This window comes from Crocodylus porosus, unplaced genomic scaffold (assembly GCF_001723895.1).
Source record: "Crocodylus porosus isolate Cpor-Errol unplaced genomic scaffold, CroPor_comp1, whole genome shotgun sequence".
Classification (NCBI taxonomy): Eukaryota; Metazoa; Chordata; order Crocodylia; family Crocodylidae; genus Crocodylus; species Crocodylus porosus.
In genome coordinates, this window is record NW_017728886.1 from 4,438,588 (window position 1) to 4,459,969 (window position 21,382).

Genomic DNA, 21,382 nt, shown 5'->3' on the forward strand with positions numbered 1-21,382 from the left:
CAAGTGTGTGAGAGAGAGAGCTAACTTGGTAGACTTGAGATTTCCAGAGGATGCAGTTAACCGCCTGTTTTGCTCAGTCTGGCTCGCTTACGTTGTGCAGGACTTTTTTCCACTGTTTTGAGGGAAAACTAAATTAGCTGGTGCAGGCATCCTTGGGGTTCCCCCCCCCCCCTTTGTAACCCTTTAGCTGCTCAAGGCTGTAGTACACACGTGGGTGGTGGCTTTGAAGTCCTGGCTGGCCTCATCTCTGCGATGGCACTCTGCTCGATTGGAAGCAGGATGGTCTTGGCAGATCCACGCACACCACTGGGACCACTTTTTCCCTCGATCAGCCCCACAGACCTTGCCACATACTTGTGGAGAGCTTCAGGTTGCTGCTGCCCTGCCAAGGGAAAGAGGTTCCCTTCATTGCATTCTCTACTACGTCATCCCACAGAGTTCAACAGGCGGTTTTGGCACAACTTGTTCCTTCCAGTTCAGCTGCTCGTTGCAGTGTTGCCTGCACATATAGTACAACTTCTTTTGCTGAGCCCCAGGTAATGGTGTCCTTTTGGCTCTCTCCTAGGTTTTAAGGAAACAGCCTTCCTCTATGCCATTTCCTCAGCAGGGCTCACCCATGCCATGGCCAAAGCCTGCAGCGCCGGGCGCATGGAGCGTTGCACCTGCGATGAAGCCCCTGACCTGGAGAACAGGGAGGCCTGGCAGTGGGGCGGCTGTGGCGACAACCTCAAGTACAGCAATAAGTTCGTCAAGGAGTTTCTGGGGAAGAAATCCATCAAGGACCTGCGAGCCAGGGTGGACTTTCACAACAACCTCGTGGGCATGAAGGTGAGTCCCTGGTCCTATCTGGACTTCAGGCCCCGTGTCAGTAGGGTGTGTAGTGGCAGGGGGTGTCATGGCTGAATTTTGCTTTGCTTTTCATCTCTCTGGAGCTTGGTCTGAATCCGTCCAGGTGTCTCTTCCTCCTTCAGACCCTTCTTCCTCCTCCGTGACTCGAACACACCTTGTTCACTGTGGGATTTTTTTTTTTTTTTTTTTTTGCCGTGGTGTGCAAGGGAGCCTCCCTTTAGGAGACGAGAAAGGGCAGGGCTTTTATCCAGCTCTGAAGGGAAACTTTTTTCCACCTTCATCTCTGCTTTGTTTGGCACTCCTCACTTGCCCTGCACTAAAACCACTCAGATTGGCTGGCGCAGGTGCCTCGTATCAGCGTTTCACTGTGCAAACCTAGAACTAGGACATACTGTAAGCCTATAAATAGTATATAATCCTTGTTATTGTCCGTGTGATTGGATATAAGGGTTGGGCTGTGATTTTAGAACCTGGGGCTCCAGTTTCCCGGTCTGGTGCTGCCGGGCTGGTTGCATTCTAGGAATCGCTGCCACTGACGCCGATTGCATGAGGGATGGTTCATTTTTTTCATACGTGCGACAGAGCAAGGTGATCTGTTCGTGCCCGTCTTGCCTGTTGGCACGTACGAGCGCAGCACCCGACTGTCCTAGTCCAGAGTGGAAAAAAAAGCATGGGATTTAGCTGATCGCTGAGGATAGCTGCTGGCACTCCTGCGCCCAAGATGGAAACGGCACACTTCAGACCCTGAGCAATTTTAAGTCTGTGGTGCAACCCTTCCCTTGGGTTGTGCACAAAGAGCAGCCTGGGGGGGTGGGTTGTATTTTTGTATTGCAATTTTAGTATTTTGTATTACAATTTTAGTCTTTGCATTACAATTTTAGTGTTTGTTGCTCAGCTGTGTCATTCTAGCAGAACTAAATAAGGCAGTGTTGCCCCTCAGTGTTGCAGCCGCATGCTGCAGCACTGCGAGGCCATGCCTGCCATCGCCCTGTCCTTCATTTATAAAAGGGAAGACAAAAATCTGGAGCCTTGCCCCAGGAGGCCCCTTCCAGTCCTTTTGAGACCAGTCTGCTGTTTTGTAGGCAGATGTTAACTGACGATAGCCCTAAAATCATCAAACCCTTGCCCATGGTGTTGGTTATTTCTGAGATGCCAGCACAGATCTGTTCTCTGTAAGTCCAGGATCGAGGGGTCTGTCTGCATTACCTGGCACAACTCCCTGCATACTCCTTTTCTGCAAATGGGTGAAAGGGAGGTCTCGTGAAGCACTGGCACTCTGCAGAGTGTCTGGCTCTGTTTTAAGCCATGCATGTGAAGACCCCATGCAAGAGCCCCTCGCAACCGCCCTTTCTCTCCTGTCTATTCATTTTCCAAGTTATAACATGCTGGCTTTTGGATACATTCGCCCCTGTAGCTATAGGCCCGAGGTCCTGCTCTCAGCAGTAATGCTTAAGTGATCCATCAGTGGATTTTAATCTCAAAGGTATGCACAACCTTTAGGGTATTATAGCCTAAGCTAGGACTCTGGGACCAGGGACCACCTTGTTCTAAATGTATTGGCTGCATAGTGCATAGGAGGCTTTAGATACTAGTGTATTGAATATGCTTTGCCAAATCATGGAGAATCAAATGGTGCGTCTTGTAGAAGGCACTTAATGGGTGCGACTGTCCAGATGTGCTATTTCACGACTACCTTCTGCAGTGCAATGTCTGCATCCTTTAGAACAGGGGTTTTTAACCAGGAAGAGAGACCTATCTGAAGTACGTCTGCTTGAGTGTTTCAGTGAAAAGCCACTTGACATGTGTCACCAGGGTGGCAAACCATCATGGAATAGGATCATAGAAAGAGAGGACTGGAAAAGTCCTCGGGAAGTTGTCTGGCTCAGCCTCCTGCTCGAGGCAGAGTCATCCCTGTCTAAACCATTCCAGCAGAGCACGCATGCGACTTGCTCTCAAAATCCCAAGGATGGAGGTAACCCTGGGGCCAACCCATCTGGCTAGCACGCTTTTCATATGCGGGCAGGAGAAATGAGCCAGGTCCCTTGCTATCTGGCTCGGTCCATCTTTGTTCATGTTGGATGACCAGGCCTTGCAAAACCTGCCTCATGTAAGATAATATCTAAACTGATAACGCTTGGGACCTTTGCATGCTGGAAAGGTTTAAATGTAATTGGCTTTGGCTTTTATATTAGCTGTGCTATGATTACAAAGAACGCTCCTTATTCTGTCTATACTTATCTTTTCCTTGAAGTCCTTGCTTTCCATACAGATAAAAACATGCCTATCATAGGCCTCATATCCATTGCCGCGCTTGCTGAGGGAAGGATCAGAACCTGCGTTTTTATTGATCCATCCAGAGCTCTTCACCTCTCAGCATTGCTTTCAGTGAAGGTGACAGGGGACAGGCTAGCCAGTTCAGTTTGGCTTGAACACTGGGCCTGTTTTCTCCTCTCCACACCAGAAGCAGCTAGGCATTGATTAATCCTCCTTCTGTGCACTGCAAACCGTGCACTGCAAACCATGCACCCGTGCCGTAGCATGAAAAGCTAATTTGAAAGGTCTGAGAGCGGGCTGCTCTAAAACTCATTTGAATCCCAATTTGAATTAAAGTGAATTAACTAAGGAGGCCAACGTATACCATGTCTTGGCTTTTAATGTGGATCAGTAAGTCAGCATAGGGACGTAAGAATGGAAAGGCCCATCTTTTGTTAGTCAAGAATTAATCAGAACTACAATAGACCATTCTTTAAATGCCACTGTAAAGACTTTATGTAGTTTTACTGTCATGAAGTACTTAAAGCTTGTGCTCTGGTTGCAAAAGAAGCCAGCAGCATCCTTCCTACGTGTCGAGGAGGAGATGGACAGACTGGAAGGGGTCCAGCAGAGAGCAACACGTGATTAGAGGCCTGGGAAGCATGGCTTGAGGAACTATGGTTATTTTTCTCTGGAGAAGAAAAGACCAGAAGGATTTAGTAATATCTGCTCAGTCTTCCAATACCTGAAGGGCGACTTATAGAGGGAATGGAGATGGGGTTGCTTTTTGTAGCTGTAGCAGACAGGACTAAGCAATGGCCTCAAGCTGCAGCAGAGATAATGGAGGCTGGAGATTAGGAAGAAGTACCTCACTATGTGGGTTATCAAGATGAGAATGGGCTACCCAGAGAAGTCGTTGAATCTCCATCCCTAGTTAGGCCAACATTTGGTTGGGGTGGTTTGGTCGGGCTTGATCCTGTCTTGATCAGATCTCCTGAGATCCCTTCCAGTTGTACTTTCATATGGTACCGTCATCCCCATGAGGGCTGTTGTTACCATCTTGAAGGGGAGAAGCTGATGTATAAACCACTTAAGTGACTTGACAGAGGTCACACAAGCAGCGTTTTGGCAGAGGAGGGGATTGAACCTAGGTTTCCTGTTCACACTAACCAAAGTACCACCCTGTTTCTTAATTTGAAACACTTGTCCATGCTGGTGATGGTGGTGGTGGGGATTGCATTCATTGTATGACATCAGTTTATTGACTAGCTGGTGTCGATCAGAAGCAATGCCCTATAAAACCTTCCTTGGGGTGGTCCAAGCACAGCCAGGGGGAGACTCCTTTCCCCAATAGCTTTGCTTAGCACCGGTGTCTCCCCACAAAGAGCATATGTTCAAGGGGTATCCCATTAAAAGCATAGCACATTAATTGATGCTCGAAAGTTGGGAAGCATTACTCCCGGCCTGGCAGAACGTGTAATGGGTCCCCTGAGATCCAGCAGAGTTGGGGCAAGGCTTCATTGGCTACGTTGGCAGCATCCGGTCAACAAGGCAACTTCTTTATCGGGCCATGAGACTCACGAGTGACCTCTGTTTCTGGCAGGTACCTCTCCAAAAGAGGGTTTCCTAGCTTGAGCGTCTTTCCATGATAGAAGTCTCTAATTTTATTTCGTCTTCCACCCCTTATTTTGTCTCCCCACCCACCCATGGGTTGACGGCAATTTTGCCACAAACGCTGAAATGATCGCTGACCCGGTTGTGCCCATGATGGCTCGCTAAGCGCTTTCGATATGACCTCAGCCGCTCATGAAAGGGCAAGCTTGTCTGGCGTGAAGATGAGGTAATTAGGCTGAGGACTTCTCCGGCCTCCTCTTTATTGCGAGGCATGAGCTCTGAATAGACCACTTATTAAAAAAGCAATTTCCCGTCCTCTGCCAAATCTGCCGCAGCTCATTCAGCTATTCTTTCAGCGGGGGTTGGAAGTCAACCCAGTAAAGCTCCCTCGCCGACAATTAAGTGGAAGTTCCTCAGTTATATTAAATAGCAAGGCCAGACTCTCTTCCAACACCCTCTTCCCCCCCCGCCGCCATGTCCTTCCCCCTCAAGCCCACAATCGCGGCCCTCTTTTGTAACCCATTAATGAAAAGTCAGAATATTAGAGCACTCAATTAGTTCCACCGGGCTGGAGTAAGTGATGTTTTAATTAAATTCACCCATGTTTCTCAGCAAAGTATCATTAAACATGACTTCCCCACTACCTCTCCGGAGCGTTGCTAAGTTCCTTAATCCTAGAAGGGCTGACCTTTTCCCGAGGCATGTCTGGTCAGGCATGTCTTACAAATCTGAGGGGCACTATGAAAGGGGATGCAGTTATCCAGGAAGAAATGTCATGTTCCCATTCCTTCCCCCCCTTCCCCTCCTGGAGGGGATAAGACCGAAGGAGATCAGACAGTGAAATGCAGAATACCTGCCTCTTCTAGCAGGGGTGCAGAAAAAAACCCCAGAAGGCAGGGTATCTCCCCTGAAAAAGTCTCTTGCTCTCCCTTTGAAACACAGGGCGTTCTTCAAAATGCAATACTCTCACATTACATACCCCCCAACCGTTTTCAAGCAGCCAGGAAGCTGAACTGGGGCTGTTCGACCTACTGAGCTCATGTGCCACTCAGCCATAAAAATGAATCCCTCTTATTCCAGGTCTGCCTCTGCGGTTCTTCAAGTGAATGCTTGTAGCTGGAGGGCAAATCCTGGCTTTCTGGAGGGATTGTTGGTGCGGTACAGAGGGGTTTTTCACCTCTAAACCCAAAGGCAATATTGGGCCCCACTTGGTAATGACTGTTTAGCCCCCTCTAGCTGCTGTCAAGCCCCTGGGGAATAAGCTGGAGTGAGGCTGGAGACCACCAGCTGCATGGCTGGCTGGGGATTGCCTTGCTGTTCCTTAAGTCTTGCTTTGGAGGCGGTGTTGGCAGGAAGCTTGAAAACTGAATGCCGTCCCTTCTTTTAGCCGAGGCATCAGACAACTTTCAGGCCGGTTGGGATCTATTGGTGTTGCTTGATATGGTTCCTAGCATTGGTATCCGAACGTCTCCATCTGTAACGGGGAAGTACTCTTCTCCCCATCTCGCAGGTGAGGAGACAGAGTCGCGCAGGAGGTTAGTGGAAGAGCAGGGACTTGGACCAGTTGTGGGAGGAGAGGATCGAAGTGCAGAGACCGCAGTGCTCTTTATCCCCTCTACTTGTTTTCGATGTAAAATAGGATTTCAGTCTCCAGAGCTGTCAGGCAGATGCCTTAAAAACCAACCCCTTTCCACATATCTAATTGTTCTGTTCGGCAAGTCAAATCCTGCTCTCCCTTGTTCCTCTGCCATGCCGGCTGACAAAGCAGTAGGGGATGTGGCTTACCGTGGCATGTCTACACATGCATTAACGTGCCATAATTACGCCACATTAAATTTAGTGCCTGTTATTACATTGACTACAGTGGTGTGGTAGAGGGTGCTAGTTAACTTGTTCTAGTTCAGTACCTGTCATATGAGGTACTAACTTAATGTGCTGTAATTGGTGCTACTGCACGGTAGCACTGGCTTGTGTTTTTTACAGGATGTCAACATGCGGTAGACTAATTCTACTGTGCATTAGCATGGCTTTTGCTATAACGTGCTAATGTGTGGGAGAATCAGTGTACTGCGCTTTTAATGTCTTGTGTAGACGCACATGGCATCAGGTCGTTTTGTTTAAAGGTATACTCTCAGCACCCTGGACCTTGAAACATCCTACTATTTTTTTTATGCCTGCACTCTTCCCCATTTGCTTACTGAGCTGGGGGTCTCAAAGCAAAAATGGGATTTGTGCCTGTGATTTGTCTGCAGGTAGAAAAATGCAAAATCCAGTTTTTTGGTTAGCTCCCAATTGGGTCTTGCAAACAGCTTCCCAAACACGAGCTTGTCTCTCCTGAGGTTGTCCCCTGATAGCCCGCGAGGAATTGTATTTTGTTTTTTATGTCACACTTTTCATCCTCAGCAGAGCTTTATAAAAGTTGACTGATTCAAGAAAAAAATTGAAGCTGAAGTTGGCCTGGAAATCCTAGCTTTAAAGCAGGCTTACAGTCTTTCAAGTCTCATTATGCTGAATAGGAATTTATTTTATGTTCTTCTGGAGGGTTGGTGGGGGGGAGAGTTTTTTTTGCTCTCATCTGAAATCCCCCAGTCGGTTTTCCACCTGCAAACGTTCATGTTCTTACAACACTGTACGTGTTTCTGCGCCTTCACCCCTCACCTTCGCAGGTGGGGCTCTGTCCAACATATCTTAAAACTGACCCAAAGAGAAGACTTGCTTTTAAAACATCTCTGGCAGGGGGCTAATGTTTACTATTGCAACCTGTGAAACAGCTGAAGCATTACTTGAAATATGGACTAATGGCAGCAGTTGGTGTTGAGGGACCGGTTGGGTTCAGGGTTGGGGAGCATGCGAACTGGGCGAGGGGGGATGATGGTGGCCATCGTTTCTTGACCTGGGACAATGAGCAAATAAATGGGAGTTGAAGGTATGTGGCAGTGGATCGGAGCGGGGTCAGATTTTAAGAGGAGCGTTTCTCCAAAGAGCCCGTCTGGAGCAAAAGCCCCGCTGTCGGGAGGAATGCGTAGGCTGCTCTGAATGTACAGCTGACTTCTTTGCCCCAAAAGGAGATGGAAAGGAGGTTTAATGCCCAGACTCTGGGGAGCCGCAGTCCAGAGCTGGGGAGAGTGATAGTATGGTCTAGGAATTCCCATGGTTGGGTGCCCAGCTTGGACTACCGCTGCTTGCATTCAGGCCATTCCAGGAATTGGCTCAGGAGCACTGCAGGGTCTGATTGCCCAGTTGGGAATGAACAGGAATTTGCTCAGTGTTTCAGCCAAGACGCTCAGGGATTACATTCGCAGTGTATCCCAAACTGATTATTACTAGGCATTCGTTTGCTACCAAGCGCAGTCTATTGTTGTGAGAGAGGATTATGTGTTGCATAGCGATGCTCTGTTATGATCCCTCTCCTTGACTCTCTGTCAGTCTGGTGGAAGCAAAGCCCTGTGGTATCGGCTTAATCCACTTAGCTCTTGTGTTCACACAGCACCATGGAGCAAATGAGATGATCCAGCATTCCCACCTGAATTTCATTTCCCCTGTCTGCATGTTTTGTTGTTTTCGAGACTGAGTCTTTCTGGTATTTCTGAGACCAGTTGAAATCTGTCTTTTATATAACTGTGCTGATTTGCAAGGGGGCGTAGTGTCACATCCCCACAAGTAGCCCAGGTTTGGAATTCATCAGTCTATTCCTTGCCATACCCTTTGCCCACCATTCATCCTGGCTTAACTAGCGTCCTAGCAGAATATTTCTAATGTCGTTACACCCTGGCGATGCCTACAAAATTGCAGCAAGTCCAGATAGACTCTGAATTGGATGGCATCCATCAAAGGGAGCGTCGACTTGGGCCGCCGAGCGTCGACTTGGCTAACTTTGTGCTGAAACCCACACTGCTTTGACTACAGTGCTATGGTAGAAGGTGCCAGTTTAACTTGTTCTAATCCATTTTCTATGTTTTCCTCAAAAGCAGTCCTTCCAAGTTACTCTTGCTTGAGAGTAAACCACACACTTGTGATGCTCGTCCCCTGCTCTGTAGTCTTAGCACTGAAAGGAGTCTCCAGCGCTACTACAAGATCCCACCAGCAGGTTCTGGTCCACTAGTTGCCCCTTAGTGTTGATGGATAGAAGGAGGTGGGTCAGGAGCTGCTTCTCTTGGGAACGGAGAGAAAAACGGAGGGAACAGAGCCGTCTGGAGTAAAGGGATAAGTAAAGACATAAGCTGAACTGAGTCGGCAGGAAGTGTCTGTGGCAACCATTGTTCTCTTGGGAACCAGTAAGCTATGGTTTTTTGCAGAACATGTCCTTGAGTAGCTGAGTCTTGACTCACAGCAGCTAGAAAGGGCATTCTCTAGGATTTTTACTGTAATGGCCTTGTAACACCCACGAGTCTTCCCAAGCCCCATACGAGGGGTGTCTTTTAAATTTGGGGATGTGTTGCAGTTGCACACTAGCAGTGTAAATGCTGAACAAAGACTGGCTGGCTCATCAGAAATGAGAAAAGGGGGAGACTGCGCACACTCTCATGTGGCCCATCGTATTGCATGTGAGCAGTTCTGGCTGTTGATCAGTTGGAAGCGGGACCCGGGAAGTTGTCTAGTGGTTTTAATATTTATGTGTTATAAACTGTCTTGTCCATCAACTAAAATACAGATGATAAACCTTTAGTCTCCTTGTATGTACTGTAGTAGTGGCTGGTTGATGCGAAGGGGATAGGCAAAAATGTTGCCTTCTACATGGTTTACGTTTCTGTTGGCTTCATAGGATGCTGGTAGTCCTGCATTTCCTGCAGACCCATACTGGTGGGGAGATGGATGGGCTGATCAATATAATCCATCTTGATGTTGCAAGAAAATCACCAGGTCTCCTTCCGCTACCACAAGATATAGCCGGCATGGCCACTTACAGGGAACTCGCATGGTGTCCATCATACTGTGTGTTGTTTCTTGAGGTCTCCAGCACTGGGATGGTCTCATCTCATAGCCTGTAGGGCATGGGTGGAGTGGGTTATGGAGCAGGAAGGGAAAGAATAAAAAATCTTGGACCGTGACATGATTGTGATTGGAGACCATATGCAAGTATCTCATCAACATTGCCCAGCGCTGTGGTGGTCTGGGCGCTAATTTGGGCATAGGAGCTTGTTTCTGATCTTGGCCGGGGTGAGAAGGGAAAATCGGTTTTAAACCAGCCATTTATTTATTTATTATTATTTTGTATTTGAAATTGTTTTATGCACTCTTGTGTAACTTTGTGGGAATTCTCACAAGAGTTGGCTAGACGGTTCGGCTCACAGCTTCCAGCCAAGCTGGCCTGGCCGAGTACTATAAAGCAGCAACGCATCTGTCTCTAACCCATCACTTGTTTGAATGTTGCTGGGTGTGTTTACATGAGGTGTTACATCGCCATAGTGATGAGCTACGGTGCTGTAGCTCATTGCTATGGTGACGTAGTGTAGGTGAGCAGGAACTGTGATGTTGCTGCTACTGCACAGTTACCAATGAGCTACACACTTTGTGGCGCTGGGGTTGCACGGTACTGATGGTTACTGCACAGTCCTTTAGTACTTGCTAAAGCAGGTACTAAATGTGTACTAAATGTGCAGTAACAACTGCGCAGCCAATCGCATGTAGAGATGTGCCCACTGCGTGCTGTTGGACTGCACTTGAGAAGGCCTTGGCTTTTGCAAGAAGTATGACTGTTGGCTGGGGCTTGCTGAAGGCAGTGTTTATGCACTGCATCTTTCTAAAAATGATGATTGTATCCGGATTTTATATATATTTATGTTTTTGATCTTGGCTGGGGTGAGAAGGGAAAATCAGTTTTAAAACAGCCATTTATTTATTTATTATTATTTTGTATTTGAAACTGTGTTTATATATATATAACTAGATACCAGACAGCTTCTCCTGGCTGGGTGGATATATGTGTGTGTGTATATTTCCATCCCCCATCCCAGCCAAATCCCAAATGCAGCCTAATGCAAAAAGCTGCATTTTCCACTACAGAAGAGTGTATGTGTATGTTGTTTTAGCTGTACTGTCAACCTTTGTTGAGACCTGTGCTGGAGGGATATGGGGAAAATAATCACTCTAGCAAATGTTGAAGTCTTGTATCACCCCCTTGTGCACACTCATCTCTCATAGCTAATAAGTCTGCCACTTTGCAAATTCCATGGCATGTGACTTGCCTCTCTCCATCAGGCTGTGGGGCAAGCCCTGGCCCTAGAAATGCAATTAAAAAAAAAAAAAAAAAGCAAACCCCAAACCCTGCAAAAAACCAAAAGCACCCCCAAAACCCCCATAACCCATAACTCTGGGAATCTTGTACCGTCTCAAGAATGAGTGGTTCTCCTCTGCTCATGGTGGGGTGAGACTTGCAATGTTCTGCATGATAGGTCTTTCCAAATGGCTACAGACCTTTATAGAGAAAGAGCTGATGGCTTCAAGTCAATCTGCCACTTAAAGCTATCCACAGTTGGAGACAACTCAGCTCCATGGATGCTGCTTTTGAGTTGAGAGCGGAAATACCGTTGCTGTAACCAACTGGTATGTCCCAGTGGCAAAACTGACTCCTTAAGATCAGTTATGGGCTGCAGATTCGGTCCTTATGTCTCAAAATTCCCCTGCTTTGACACCAAATTCAGACTTCATCGAATCATAGAAATTTCAGGTTGGAAGGGACCTCAGGAGGTCGCATCTAGTCCAACGCCCTGCGCCAGGTAGGACTAGCCCCAACTACATCATCCCCGTCATATACATTTCAAGCAACTCTACTGACGTTTGTGGAGATAACGTGCTATATAACGGGGTCAGATCCTTGTCCCAAACCAGTGCTGTATGCAAAACCAATGTTGGTATTTGCATGGTTTTAAGACTCAGTGTGTCACCTGTAGCATTGAATACTGGAATTGTTGCACCCTTTCTACTGATGCAGCAAGATTGCCATCTTAAATTGGTACTAGCTGTTGCCCTCTACGTCTCTAATAGGTATATCTGCCTCCTTGTTAGCGTGTCTCTTCCTGTGTTTAGGCTGGAACATGTTTAGTGGTTAGTTAGTTTAAATGCAGTGGGGATGGGAAATCCAGCCCAGCATGACCAGCAAGCATCTGTAAACTGATGATCCACAGAACGGAGCCGTAGATGGACTAACGTAGCTGGCCCACCAGGGGACTTCTGCTGTCACTTGAACTGGGCAGGTGGCTATCAGAGGTGTAAATCCAAGACCTTTTATGCAAGGATTCCATTTTATCTGCTCTAACAATATTAAACAGCCTTTTGTTTTGCAATGAGTGGAATTTTCTTTGGAAGAATAGAGATGCGTGATAGCAGGGGTAAGCAAGGTGAATAGCCATTCATACTCTTATCTATCAATGCAGAATAATTCTGTTGTAAATAAATTGTCTGTTTATTATGGTTTTAATATCACCCATGCAAATTACCAATCCACTACAGGCTGGTACCACAGGATTCATAGAAAAATAGGGCTGGAAGGGGCCTCAGGGGGTTGTGTAGTCCAACCGCTGCTCAAGGCAGGGTCATCCTAGATGAGGATGTAACCAATAATGGTGGAAATCCCACAGAAGGACATGTGCTGTGGATATGTGAAGCAGCCCCAGAGCTTTGAACAAAATAGGATCATTGGCTAACCAGAGAGTAGCTTAACTTAAATCCCCTGCTACAGGTGAGACACTTTCTTCTCATTTGCACTCAACAAAGTGTCTCAAACGAATAAAACCTTTGCATTGCTCATGATGCGTTCAGCTGTGGCTAGAGTTGAACAAAATGGCACCAGGATGACTATAACACAACTCCCATTACTACACAGTGTACACACCTATTATCCAAGCCCTCTCCGAACCCTGCAATGAAAGCATGCCATTTTTTGCTGGCCCTGCCTATGGGTGTCTGCATAATGCCCAAAACATCCAAAACACCCTTCACGTGTCACAGTAAAGCAAGGGAATGTCATCTCTGAGCACTCTGCAAATATTGCTAATTAGCTCAATACCCCAGTAGGCAAGGACTGTGTTCCTGGAAAATGAGATGCTTGTTCCAGACCAGGACTAGTAAATCGTAGAATCCCAGAGAAGTGGGCTTGGAAGAGACCCCAATGGGACATCAAGACCAAATCCCTGCTTGGGGCAGGATCACCTCTGATTTAAATGGTCTCAGCCACATGTTTGTCTAACCTATACTTAAAGTGACCAGTGACTGAGATTCCACAACCTCTGCAGGCCATCTGTTCCAGTGCTTAATCATGGTCATGGTGCAAGAGTTTTTAACCCAGTGTTTCCCATATTTGTGATATCAGAGGCACTTTTTTTCTGGATTAAAATTGGCAGCACACTTGACTCTAAGCCTCAAAAACTGGAATAGGGAAAAGCAGATGAAGGTGGGGAAAGCCCTCTCTGGGGGGGAAATGGTGTTGGGCTGAACTGGAGCAGCAGCAGCCTTTCCCACAGGGAGCATGGAGTCAATCTACTATGTGCCCCAGGACTGATGGGGGAGAGGGGAATAAACGGACCATGCTTCCCTGGGAAGCCACGGGCACAGGCACAGCTGGGGCAGGGAAGGGGGTGCAGGAACACTTGTTAGTGAGTGCTCCCCAGAGCTCAGTGGAGTGGGGTGGGGACTGATGAGAGACTCCTGACTGCCCATGATTGACTGGACCTGAGAAAGGGGTTGCAGGGGTGTGTGGGGGGGTGACCTGCATCTACTTTCTCAGCTGCAGAATACAGTGTGTGTGCAGAGCAGGATGCAGCGCACCCAAATGTGTGCCGTGCCCACATCCCTGGGGTTCAAGAAGAGCATGGTGGTGGCAATTGGCAGATGTCTGGTTTCAGTGCCACCGCTGCTTTTTCCTGGCCCACACCCTTGGGGAATCCCTGACCTAACTGAAACCTCCTTTGTTACAATTAAAGCCCGTGACAGAGCAATGGATCACCATCCTAGATGTGTAGGGGTCAACTCAAATCAAGGAGGCAGCTAGCGAGGGGTGGGGGTGGCAGCACTCTTGGGCTCCCCTTCATGCCAGTGGGCTCCCTTTCCTCCATCCCCCAGTGGGCTGTGCAGCCAGGCCGCAGCAGCCATGAGGACTGCTGGCCCCCTCTGGGGAGCTGGCGTTTTTTTTCAGTAAGCATTTTTTTTTGTTTTGTTTTTGTTACAAATGTTGCAGGCTTTGCCCCACTTCATGGGCAAAGACAGATTTCACAATTTCTAGGAGATTGTGATTTGAGTAGGTCCCTCCTCACGTGCAGCGCATGAGACAGCCCTGTTGATATAGTCGAGTGGTTCTCAACCCTGTTAGGCTCAATACCAGCTCCTAGCTTTCCCTTTTTGGGTTTTTTTGTTTTGTTGGAGGTGGGGGGGAAGTGATTACAGAAAAATAACAGATCAATTCTTCTGTTACAAATTGCTTATAAAGACCTCAGCAAGTCTGTATGTGTTTGACACTGCGGATCCCGATATGAAATCTCTGGCCATGTCTAGATGAGTGCAACTGTGTGGCACCCATGTGCAGTGCCACACATCACATTCGAGTGTTTCCTGCGCTGCTACCTTGCAGCATGGGGAGGGGTGATTTTTTTTGACCCGTGGAAAGTGGGACACGTAGAGGCCTCACCTGCCTCCCAAAACCGGAGCCTGGCTGATTGGAGCCACACTCCAGCTGCTGGCTGGGCTCCGAGGTGCAGGAGCGATGCGGCTGCAGCTTTCCTGGCTCCCAGGACCCCAGGTGAGCCCTAGCCTCCCCTACCTACAGGTAACCTGTGTGCCAGGGGGTATGTGGCACGCATGTTCCCCCGGAGACAAGTAGCAGTGGCACTAATTGTCCCTGGGGAACTAAATGTGCATGCTTATCTGGACGTGGCCTCTGAATCTGTCCTGCGAATCACTTGTGGGTATTTGCACACCTAACAGTGCTAATATTTCACAACACTCCCTGATGCCTTTAAAAGCATCTTGGGACTCCTCAGGGTGCTATGGAGTTGAAAATAACTGGCCTAATACCTATTGAGGAGGCATGTAGTGGCTTCTTTCCTTCCCCTAACAATCGGCTTTGGATCCTCAGGTGGTCTTTTTTCAGCACTGCAGCCTAATCTGTCTTTCCCCATGTTGTATTTATTCATGCGATGATCTCAATGCACTGCCTAAAGGAAGGAACAACCTTTCGTGGAATAGCCTGTAGTGTCTGTGTTGGCTCTTTAGTGAGATTCCTTCTCTCACTGCTGACTTTCTTCTTGGTTGTATCCTTTGTCGCCAGGTCATCAAAGCTGGGGTGGAGACTACCTGCAAGTGCCACGGGGTATCTGGATCCTGTACTGTCCGCACGTGTTGGCGACAGCTCTCTCCGTTCCATGAGATTGGCAAGCAGCTGAAGCAGAAATACGAGACGTCGCTCAAAGTTGGCAGCACCACCAACGAGGCCACCGGGGAAGGGGACATCTCGCCGCCCAAGAAGTCCATCCCTGGTCACAGTGACCAAATCCCAAGGACTACGGATCTTGTCTATATTGACGATTCCCCTAGCTTCTGTCTGATGAGCAGGTATTCACCTGGGACTTCAGGAAGGAAATGTTACAAAGACAAAAACTGCGACAGCATCTGCTGTGGCCGAGGTCACAACACGCAGAGCAGGGTGGTCACCCGGCCGTGCCAGTGTCAGGTCCGCTGGTGTTGCTACGTGGAGTGCAAGCAGTGCACTCAGAGAGAAGAGGTTTATACCTGCAAGGACTAATGCCTGCTCTGCTTACCGGATGCCCTCAGCGATGGGAGATCAGGATCTATGAGAATTATATATGGAGACAAACAGGGTGTGATTGACCGTCTTGGGATCTGAAAGCTATGTTGAGACCTAAGCACTTTGTAGGGTACAGGTGACCCGGTTGCGTTTTTTTTTCTTTTTTCCTTCTTTCTCCTTTTTTTTCTATAGACTGAATTTTTTAATCATGAGGTCCAACCATGTGGAAACAAGTGCCTGTCATGCCCGGGTTAGGTGTCAGCTGACCCTTTGCCAAAGCCATCCATAAACCCACTCAGCTTGACGGATCATTCATTTTTATCTTGAAAGTCCTTGATTGCTTCCTCAGTCCTCCCTAAGCTCCCAGGCGAAATTATTCTCCCTGGAATAAACAACTGTGTGCGCTACTCTGTTCCTGAAACTTGCCTGCCTGAATGGAAAGCCAAGCAGATGAATGAGAGAAACTTGATTTAAAATTTTTTTGCCTTTTAAAATGTAATGGTGGTGATGTCTCTCTAAAGAAAGAGGGGGAAATGGGTGTGGGCAAGCTTCAGAAACTGAGTTACTCTTCTAAGGGAGTTTCTGCAGATCGAGTGTCCAAGCCTGTAATGAAGAGACCCATATTGAAAGTTGGCCACTTAACAGCAATTTTATATATTGGTGCAACTCCAAAAATGTTGGGTCCACCATGTTACGGGCAAGTCCATCCGACAAAGAGCTTGAGGAGACGGTCCAACGATGCACATATCCCACCCACTCCCTGCAGTCCAGTCAAACGCTTATCTCTACATGTTCTTCAGATGCAGTTTCTTTAGCACTGTCACGGTCTTAAATCGTTTTTAAAGAAAAACCACTAGATCTTTGTGTCACTTTGGTAAAGGAGTCATCCCTCTTGCCTCTTGTTGATCGACGTTGACCCTGTGGAGGCTGCTGTAGAAATCCAAACTGGAACTTTTTAGTCTTACGGTGACAAAATGTGGATGCTTGTCTTTCTGATGGCTTTTGACCACATGAATTCCATTGCATCTCAATGCTGGCTTGACACTTGCATTTTATAGGAGCTGTTCTGGACTGGATTGGACCTTTTGGAGGAGGAGATGTTATTTTATTAGGTCATCATTCCATTTACTCTAAACCATGGCAGTTGTACATGGCACAAACTTTAGGTAGACCCTACAACCATAAGCTTTTTTTTTTTTAAACCACTAGTTTGAGTATTTCTAAATACAGCAACTTACCAGTAACCAACCCTTGGAGATTCCAAACCGCTAGTCAAACATGACATGAGCTGGTCAAGGAAGCCAACCATCAAATGCAGCGGTAGATAGCTCCAGCGCTGTGAACTAAAGGACAACCTCCATTATTTCTTTAAAAGGATATTTTACAATATAGGAATTGATATGGCAGTTTGTCTTCAGTCCTATAACACCACTGCTGGGATCAGAAACAGCTGGTAAATGCCTCAACAAAGCTTCCTAAGGAAATGTTGGAGAGTGGAAGGCTTTTCTTTTTTTTTTTTTTGTTCTTGCAGTCCTTGATCCCCCCCCCCATTAGTAGCAATTTCACTAGTTCATAACCCATGGATCTGTGTTTTTGAGAGAGGAAAGTTGGCTGGGATCTTTCTCCTTCCAGGAAAAGTAAATACTTATTGCAACACAGGAGAGCATTGTCTTCCAAGAAGGACTGTTGTGCTCGGAGAGTCTCTTCAGTTAACAGCCACTAATATTCAAGCTGTTCATGTGCATCTACCGGGAAGGGAAAGGTTATATGTAGTGTAGGGGATTCTCCTTTTTTACTTTTTATTTTTTTATTTTTTTTTTCCTTAAGGACAAATTGCAATTCAGCCTGACTTTTGTTGGTGTGCTCCTTGGAGCTGGGAAGACTGGAGGAACTGGGGGATGGGAAATAAAGGGTTGCCTTTCAACGCTCTGCAGCCCTGCAACACAACACGCCTGGCTCTTGTATGATTCTGGACACGGGGTGGAGTAGGAAGGGTGGAGTTGGGCCCGTCGTTCCTGCCGCGGCAGATGCGCAGCAACACATTGGACGCGACGAACGAAGGAGGAATCTGCGACTGCCACCAGAGGCGTTGGTTTGGAAGTAGTGCACGAGCAGTTTACCTGGGTGTTTTGCGGAGGGGGGGGTTATCTTTTGAATTTAAGAGACTGAACAGAAGTCTATTCGGTGTGGAGATGGATATAGATATATCTATCTATCTCTCACACACAAGCATACATAAATATATAGATATATATATAAAAAAAATATTGAATGAACATTTATTTATTATAAAGCCTTTCTGAAGGACCTTCTTATGGTTTCAATGTGGTATTATGTGTGTCTCTCTCTCGTGCACAAACTCACTGTAAGATTTTTGCCATGCCTTTTCCTCCCCTTCTTCTAAATACAACTTAACCTGAGATCCAAAACCGCCACCAAAACCTTGAGGAATAGCCTATCAGAGCCCATCTCTACTTAATCTTTGTGTTTTGTCTGTTTGTTTTTTAAAGTGCTTTTTATGTACTTAAAAAAAAATATATGGGCATGACTTTTTTTTCTTTTTGCTGGTGTCTCCATCCTCCGTTGATTTGCTGGGATATTTCCACACTTGCTCTGATGCGAGGGAAGAAGGGGGCATCCTCTCTGCATAGAGGGAGAGGTTGGTGGCACAGAGGTTACATTTGAGTTTGTGCATTGTACAAAGAGGATACGTGAGCTTGCACACCATGTACTTTGTTTTTTTTCCCAAGCAGTGTGTCTGGTGGTTGGGGGGGGTGGGGGGGGTGAGGCAAACTGTTTAAATATTGCATAGAGGTAAGGGGCAAAGAGTGAATGAACTACTGAGTGAAAGAGCTCTTCTGTGTATTAGGACTCACGCACTGAAGCCTGGATGCTTTCTGTAAGTATTTAAAAACAAATTGTATTTATATTAATGTGGATATATTACTTTCCTGTTTATATATTGTAAATAGCAAGGTTTATTCTCCTGTGGTTAAAGAAAAAAAGGTATAAATAACTAAACAGTAGCGAGGCACATGCATTAAATGTATAGGCAGTGTATAACATATATACTAACACTCTGAAATCAGGAGAACTTATCTCTGTCTCTCTGGCCTTTTTGATGAAGGTGGTATAGCATATGGGTTACCTTCTTATTGTTGGGGGTGGGGGGGGTTAATGCCAAGGTTTTCCAATGTTTGCCTTAACTTTGGAAAAGAAATGAGTAGGGCAGAAAATGTCTCCTTTTAGAAAAGTCTTGAGCACTTGTTTAGGGTGGAACAAATGCATGGTTTTAAAAGCCGTCTTGCAGCCCGGTGCACGAACATGGCCGAGTCCAATCCCTCTCTGTAGCTTTTGTGAAGCCTCTTCTGGAAGTTAACCGGGAAGTAGCTGTTTCACTGGGCAACTGAAAAAAGCAATACGAAACCTTTCTCTGAAGGGCTTGGTAAGGTTTGGAGTAACTTCCAGAGTGCCCTCTGGGTTTCAGCCCTATGAAACTCTGCTTTTCCATGGGCGCTGGTCCTGCTATCACTCCCACCATGGCACTCCATTGCAATCCCTTGTTAATGGCATCAGAAAACTGAGCTGAAAGCAGAGTTGAGTCCCAGATCTTTCACGGTGCCATTTTTTGCAAAGAAAGCAAAGCTTTACTTACTTTCCTAAGACGGACTCTCTTGCAGCAAATATAACTGGGGAGGGATGGAAGTTGAGTGGTTTTTCATTCCCCCTCCTAGTTTTTGTTTCCACTCCCCCAGGTGTGTTTCAAAGGTCTGGTTTTTCCTTAGTGGGTCCAGCAAGACTTGCAAGGTATTGCCAGTATGTGCGTGGGGGTGGTGGGGGGGGGTGCAACCATTATTTATATAACTTTTTTTAAATTAAAAAAAAAATTAGCGGGTGGAAGAATATTTTTATTGAATAGTGCATTTAGTTATGTCAGAAATATAAAATATATATATATATATATATAATATTTTTGTAAACAAGGCAAACTGAAAATGTTTGCTGTTTTATATTAGAATTTTCTATTATAATTAAAAAAAAAAAAACCCCACGCAAATAATTGTTGCACCCGCCATTTGTTATTTAACAAGCTTCTGTTCTGTGCGACTATCTATGCTGGTGCAGAGAAGTGCAAAACAAGTCCTAAACGTTACGTTCATGCGGTCTTCCAACTTCAGAAGACTTTTTTAAATTGGCAAAGCAAGCAGTGTTGAGTCTAGTTAGGTGAACGGACACAGTTGTTAAATACCACTTTTTTTATCATTTGTACCAAAACTAGGATTTGATTTGGAGAAAGATGCAAAAACTCACAATATAGATGCCCCCATGCTTATTATTTCTTTTAATTGACCTACATTCTGGGACAGTGTTGGGTGTAATAAAGTAAAGATACATGGCACCCTCTGACTTCAGTAGCAGTTACTTTTAAAAATAAAATAATAATTAAAAAAAAGGGTTGAAATTTTGTCCATGCCAGTCATGCAACTTCTGGCGACCTCGTTAGGAGGCAGAGGATATTGTTGAGGACTTTTTGTCACCTGCTATCAAAGTTTTGCAACCTTTTCCGGTGCCCTTTTATTTGCAAAAAGATGCAGGAAAATGGCAACATCAAAGGATGTTGAAGAGACGTTTTGTGATGGAGCATTTACAAAGCAGCTCAGTTGTAAAACCCTTTGGGTAGCTTATATTGTAATGGGTTTTAATGGTCCTGGTTTGATGTTTCAAAAGCTCCACGTCCTTCTTGTGGTCCACACCAAAGTCAGCAGTAGGGGCAACACCAGGCTAAGCATAACTTTGCTTGCCTTATTCAGCTTCATGTGGCTGCTAAGGTGAGGAAGGTCTAATTTCCCTCGGTTCAGGTATACTTAACATAAGAATGTCCTTAATGGCCAATGACACTTATAAGTTGGAGGATGTTGCCCATAGATGTGTCCTAGAGTGAAAATGGTCACGTGTGCATCCATGGGGATGACCAGATGGTCATCAGATGAGTTTTAAGCCTAGCGACTATATATATTTTTTTTGGGGGGGGGGGGGAGTGGATATACATCAGCCATTCAGAAGAAAAGTCTCCATACTACAAAATCACTCATTCCCAGTCACTTCACGCAAACCCTGTACAGGTGGAAAGGGGGAACACCTTTTGCGTTTCTTTTTTTTTTCCCCCCCTGAATGGAAGTTAAATGTCTCGATAGGAGTACAATTGAAACATTCACCAAATTGGCAGCGTGGTGCCATTTTCTGCTAGCTCAAGCAAAGAGGGTCACATTCTGCTTTGGGGTGAGAGGAGCATGGAGGAAAACCATACATTTAACGCTGCATGTGGACGTCCAGTTGGGTTCAAGTGGAAGGGGGCACTTCTGAGCTTTGCTTCCTTTCTGCTAGAAGCAGCACCACGTTTTCCAGGGATGAATGACTCTCCCTCCCCTCTTTTTTTCGAGGTCCGTGTGGAAGGGGCTACCTGAGCTGTGAAAGCAGAGCTCCCTTCCTCACTCCCGTTGTGCATGCTGTATTGTCGCTGGGGCGCCCAGGTACTCCGGGTATGGCTCTTTGTGTAACAAGAGCACCGAAGCCTTTGGTCTCCAAGGAGCTGGGAAAATATTTAATGTGGCGTTTGCCAAGAGGTAGGAGCGGCAAGTTAGGTTACTCTGGCCTGCTGACAGCCTCACCAGCTCTTTCTGGATGAAACCCATCCAAAGTCGTCTTCTCAGTGCTGGCACGTGACCCTTCATCTCCCCTCTCCCGTTTGCTCCAGTTCCCCACAGGTGTGAATGTAAAGTCTAGGATTTGTTTTGTGCACTTGGAAAAATGGCATTTCCTTTTTGAAAGGGAGGTGGGGACTGAATACTAACATATGAAGGATTAGTATTTTCTTTGTGGTTTGTTCGGTATTTTTTGGTTGGTGGTTTTTTTTTTTTTTTGCAGAAGACG

The 21,382-nt window shown here is 46.4% G+C and overlaps 1 protein-coding gene across 2 annotated transcripts in view; it reads left to right on the forward strand.

Annotated features, from left to right (window-relative positions):
• The window catches only part of WNT9A (Wnt family member 9A), a 23,978-nt gene extending 5,992 nt beyond the window's left edge, over positions 1-17,986 (forward strand). For both annotated transcript variants that reach the window (XM_019529553.1, XM_019529562.1), the window contains 2 exons: positions 566-828; positions 14,975-17,986. In XM_019529553.1, the coding sequence (XP_019385098.1) occupies positions 566-828; positions 14,975-15,448 (737 nt within the window). In that variant the 3' untranslated portion in view covers positions 15,449-17,986. The remainder of the gene's footprint in view (positions 1-565; positions 829-14,974) is intronic.
• The last annotated feature ends 3,396 nt before the right edge of the window (positions 17,987-21,382 follow it).